The 5,517-nt window shown below is 48.6% G+C and overlaps 1 protein-coding gene across 1 annotated transcript, besides 7 other annotated features; it reads right to left on the bottom strand.

Moving 5' to 3' along the window:
* Nucleotides 1-313: a microsatellite.
* Nucleotides 1-316: a repeat region.
* Nucleotides 1-2,848: a sequence feature (areas not merged during assembly with more than two copies in the genome that could not be assigned to a particular haplotype).
* Nucleotides 318-504: a repeat region.
* Nucleotides 1,310-1,342: a sequence feature (AT_rich).
* Nucleotides 1,371-4,190, bottom strand: Tc00.1047053459199.10 (retrotransposon hot spot (RHS) protein, putative; the record flags this gene model as incomplete). Its single annotated transcript, XM_799170.1, has 1 exon — nucleotides 1,371-4,190. One exon carries the CDS (start codon nucleotides 4,188-4,190, stop codon nucleotides 1,371-1,373), a length of 2,820 nt encoding a protein of 939 aa, XP_804263.1.
* Nucleotides 2,849-3,601: a sequence feature (haploid, Esmeraldo-like haplotype).
* Nucleotides 3,602-5,517: a sequence feature (areas not merged during assembly with more than two copies in the genome that could not be assigned to a particular haplotype).

Below are 5,517 nucleotides of genomic sequence, written 5' to 3' on the forward strand. Positions count from 1 at the left end.
ACCCTAACCCTAACCCTAACCCTAACCCTAACCCTAACCCTAACCCTAACCCTAAAGCTAACCCTAACCCTAACCCTAACCCTAACCCTAACCCTAACCCTAACCCTAACCCTAACCCTAACCCTAACCCTAACCCTAACCCTAACCCTAACCCTAACCCTAACCCTAACCCTAACCCTAACCCTAACCCTAACCCTAACCCTAACCCTAACCCTAACCCTAACCCTAACCCTAACCCTAACCCTAACCCTAACCCTAACCCTAACCCTAACCCTAACCCTAACCCTAACCCTAACCCTAACCCTAACCCTAACCCGCACACACGCGTCCTCAACCATATAAATTGTGGCCATGGCGGATGGTCGCACCCTACGCCCCGGTAAAACACGCCCAGCGCTCATATAACGAAAGATATGGCCAAAATACAACGCACAGCGGCAATAAGTCCTTACAGAAAAGACGCGGCGCTTCACAGCAGTTGTGGCCCACTGTGCGCGTAAACCGCGAGACGGCGTACACACAACAAACGCACACACTGCCAGCAATCATCCACCAATGGACGAGGATGAGAAGAGACACAGCTCCACCGCCTCCAGTTCAATCCCACGGCCAACGGGATACGGCCACAGCCCGCAGCCAACACACTACGCACACCGAGCGAGCAATCACCCAAAGAGACACACGCGGAAGCGGATCCTCATCCATCCATGACACGGCGTCTCAGAAGCGGATCCCCATCCATCCATGACGCGGCGCCTCACTCCATGCGTTCACACGGAGTGCACTTTTTCCTCAATAGAACTTATCATTCTTCCATCCCGCTAAGATGCTTCTCTTAATGACCGGTCCCAGAAAAAAATAGAATAAAAAGGAAAATGTATTAACACTACGATACAGCTAAAGACAGTAATTCCTTAATAACAGAGCAATTCTCTTATTACGTCTTGTATGCAAACAGAAGAATTCACATAAATAAAAATTCTTCAATATTTTCTTACCATTAATTAAAACGCCCCTGGCATCCCTGATTTCTTTTTCTGTCGTTGTGAAGGAATATCGCGTTGTAATTTTTTGGCATCTGTGCGTCTTACTCCTAAAGCGGATGGTGCACCGGTGCCGTATAAAAAAACAAACATTCACATGTATTAAACAACTCAAAATATGTTTTTCACCAGAAATATAAATTTCCCTTTCCCCACTTAATTACTTCTGTCACTGCTATTATCACTCGCGTTGAAAATTCTTAACACTTTTGCGCTGTGCTGCCGCCTGATGCTGGTGCAACGCAACGTATGCACACACAAGTGTCTATATATTTATATATTTCAAAAAAAAAAATTTACCAAAAAACAAAATGTCTCATTCACTTTTCATTTTCTAATCTGTTTCCTGTTGTTTGTTTGCTTTTCAACAGTTGGGAGAGCTTCTTCTCTTTTAAAGTCTCTGGATGATACAGAAACTTGGTACTGGTGCACCTTTTCCTTCCAGAACGCCACAATTTCTTTTTCAGCGTCGGTTTTATTCCTGGGATTGACGTAATCACATCTCTGCCAGCTAGTTAGCGGCTTGTTGTCTACGTGTTGTATATAAATAATATCCCACGACAATCCTTGAGCAAATTTCTCCCAACCATTAAAATATGTCGCCATATTTTCTTTGAACAGATTCACAGTGCTGGTTAGGGTGTGGTGCTCACCCGCCGTAGTAATCTGCAGCCCAACCATTATCTTCGGGTTTGACTCCAAAAAGAAAAAGGCGTCCACCAACGGAAAGTTTTTAGCCTCCGGTATGTACAGCACCCGACACCCTATATTAATCTTCTCCTCAAAATCTTTCAGTAACGGTAAAAGAAGGGGCTTGAAGGGGCGCTCATGTGGACGCACTCTCAACGCACAGAGATGTGGCGGAGCATCTTTTTTTATTTTCAGCTCCTTGAGTTTCGGTATTATTGCATTTATAAAGCCCTCGCTCAAAAATGTAAAAACGGAATACCTTTCAAGGGTTTTTGATAAGAGATCGTCCTTGATGGCCAATATGAGTAAAATAAAATCATTCGGCATCATTAATTGCGCCAACTTGCATGTCATTAAACTTCCGAGATGGGGAGATATCAGTGAATTTAGGGTCAATTCACCATCGTCACCTCGTACTCGTACGATCTTCACAAGTTTATGAGAGACGTGGCGAGCATCCCACATTTTATGAGTTCCCAATGTAAGGTAATGGTTGGTATCCGGCAAGGTCATCTCTCTAACAGCTTTTTCGCACAACATATTCCGATCCTTGTATTCGTTCTCAATAAAGATGTAACGAAGAAGTGGTCCCAAATCTTCCATTCGATCCTTCACCTCTCGCCAGTACTTCTCTTGCTCCTGTTTTGACTGGTATTGCCTCATCCAAACGCATATCGCCTTTACATCGTCTTTCTCAGGACAATTAATTACGATTCTTGTGGGTTTAATTTCCTTCTCCCAATCGCTAAAGTTACCCTCGTTCGGTGATGTCAGCACAATCATGCCCCAACCATCGCAAGGCAAGTTAGCAGACGGTTTACAACCATCCTTTGCGATGTCGTAAATAATATACCCCTTAAACCCACGCCAAAATAGACTCTTCACAATATTCGTGAATCTGGTCCCTTCCTTGTATTTTGTCACGGTTTTGGTGGTTTTGTCAAACAGGAACGATTCATCTCCAACATAGTAAGCAACCATTTGCAGTCGCTCCACATCGTAGTGCAGCAGCTGGTAAAGAAGGTACGAACCGGCAGCCATCGACTTCCCGATCCCTGGCGTCCCAATCAACACACGCGGCAAAGGTGAAGGATTGAGAATCAAATGAAAATTGATGAACCACTCGGTGAGATCGCCCTTGACGAACTGCCACACTCGCTCCACCTCACAGTTCACATAGCAGTCACGAATGGCTTTACTTTCCCTTCTCCACGTGTACGGCCATCCCTTGTCCGAGGTAAGCACCATCAGCCTGAGACGCGCTTCACCGGATTGCTCCACACCGTCATCCTTTTCAAGGGTTCGGCCAACTGCCTTGTACGTCCATGGCTGCGGTGGTTCCCCCTCATGCACCTTCATTCCCGTCCCCTCGCCGCCAGGAACTTCCACGACATGATGCCACCTCGCATTGTACACAGACTCGTAGCATCCCTCCAGTTTTATCGATGCAGTCGTCGCCGCTGGGTTCCTCACTTCCTCGAGGGCTGCATCCAAAGTCTGTTTAGTGATGTCATGAACACCTGCTTTTACCTCTTCGGCAGCTAATGACCACGCTGCTAGAGTGCCGGCACTCTGTTGAAGCTTGAGAATATCTCGTTCCAAAATCGTTTCCTCTGTTAGAACCCACTCCATCCTCAAGTAAGGATATGATGTCTTTATTTCGTTCAATACTCCCTCATCGCCGATATACCTCGCGGGTTCCTTGAAAAACTCCTCCAGCAAGACATTCCGATTGGTGTCCATAACGCCCTTTCCGCCAAATCTCAGCGTAAGAAAATCGTTAAGCTTCATTTCCTTGACGCGAGCCCTTCCTCTGAACAATACAACTTCGATATTAGTGGACATGGTAAATATTATTTCTTGCGCTCGTCGTTGCGTTTCTGCTTCCTCACGCCTTAATCTTTCTTCCGCCTCACGGTTTTCTTTTTCCTCTATATCAGTGAGTACTCCGTTTAGCTTTCCACTTGCAAGAGGAGTGAGCGTATCGTTTCGTTGATAGTCCCTCCATTGCCTGAGAAAATACACACCCTCGTGATGAAGCTTATAAATAGCCTCCAATAGTATTTTCCTTTCCTCCAGCGCTTGGTACGCAGGTAAATTAATAATTCTTCTAAGAAGCTCCTGGTCTTGTACGTAAGCATCCGGCTCCTGAACAAACGCCTCCATCGTCACATTGTAGTCTTCATCAACAGCCGCCCTGCCGCCCAAGTGGCTACGAAGGAAATCGTTCAGCTTCATTTCGGTGCTGTTAGTGCTTCCCTCCAGCAGGATGTCCTTTACGGTGCTGCTCATAGTCCACTCTGGTCGCCGCGTTTCCTCCAATCTTCTGCGAGTCGCAGAGGAGTAATCTGTGTCACCCTCAAATTCCGACCTCGCTCTTCTCCGACCTCCCTGCGAGACATTGGACGATTGACTCTCCACATTGCCGTAAAGTCTTTCCTCGGGCCTTCCAGACATCGTTTCTCCTTGCTTTCTTAGTTAGTTTGAGTTAGATCTAAACAATAGCCACCAAACAAAAAAGGGGAATGAGAAAAAGAAATACAATAGGCACAGCCATGGCTCGAAGCCACAACAAGAGACTCATACGCGCGGTGTGACGACACAGTGTGCGACGCACACCACATGCACGAGGACCACCACAACGACGGCGAGTGAATGTCATCCACCCAGCACAGTGTTGATGAGAGCCAACAACAACAACGTGGTGAGCGCGGAGGGTTCGTCCACGCATACCGCTCGCCACGGTCCCGCACCCGTGTGGCACCGCCGTCACCGCACACACTCTGCAAGAGGACGTGGGCATATCGTCACTGACACAAATACACAAAAGTGGGAGGAGTATTCGGTGCAGCAACAGCCACACGCAAGAACCCCAAATCGTAAACTCCACAACAGCGATGCATCACGGTAATCCCCCACAGAACAAATAAAAGAGTGCAACTTGCATGCTTTATGGAAAATATCTGCAGTGTGCATGGCAAAAAAGTGCCGTGACGCTGCCTTTCATATTGCATTCGCCATTCACGTATCACTGGGAAGCACGCAGCCACCACTCCTCCGTTCCGCTCCCCGTGCTGCTCGCGTCGCTCCACTGGAGGAAGTTGTCACCGCACATCCCCATCACCGTGCATTGCGGGATACAAATCAACCACACGGCATGAGTGCGGTGCCGCCCCGCCAATAAATCCCAGGAAACTCCCCGCTGCCTCGTGTGGCACTGGCGGCAGTCTCATTATGCCTGCGGAAGGCTTTTTTTCCAAACAAGAACGCGGCCCCACCACACGCCCGTAAAAGCGTTTGTTCCGTCGCACGCAAAGGAGCTGAGCGTGTGCGGCCCCTCGCTGCTCGGCGCTCCAAGTGGGATCACCAAAAGCACCAATTCGGGAGCATTCGACCACCGCCACAGCAGTCACGCTCCCCATTTCTCACAAAAGCGAAGGCGAAGGCTTGCAGTGGCGCAGCGGACGGCGGCACGCACAGTCGCAGGGTAATGGACTGCCGCGGGAATCACGCAACGGCGATGCGCCCCTCCTTTTGGGAAGCCCAACAAAAAACATGTGTTGCGCAGTCCCCGTGAGCAACACACATTGAACCGTATTCAGCTCCACTACTGTGGCCATCCGCACTCACAGCATGAGTGCGACAACGCAGGGCAGGAAGCACGGAATAACAGCACGCATCCCTCCCATAAAGGTCAGGCGGCGTCCGTGCTGCCCTCAAAAATAATTCCACCCCACATCACCCCTCTGCATATCCGCAGCAAAAAGGCCCACGCGGTGTACAC

The sequence above is a fragment of the Trypanosoma cruzi genome, genomic scaffold (assembly GCF_000209065.1).
Source record: "Trypanosoma cruzi strain CL Brener 1047053516425 genomic scaffold, whole genome shotgun sequence".
Taxonomy (NCBI): domain Eukaryota; phylum Euglenozoa; class Kinetoplastea; order Trypanosomatida; family Trypanosomatidae; genus Trypanosoma; species Trypanosoma cruzi.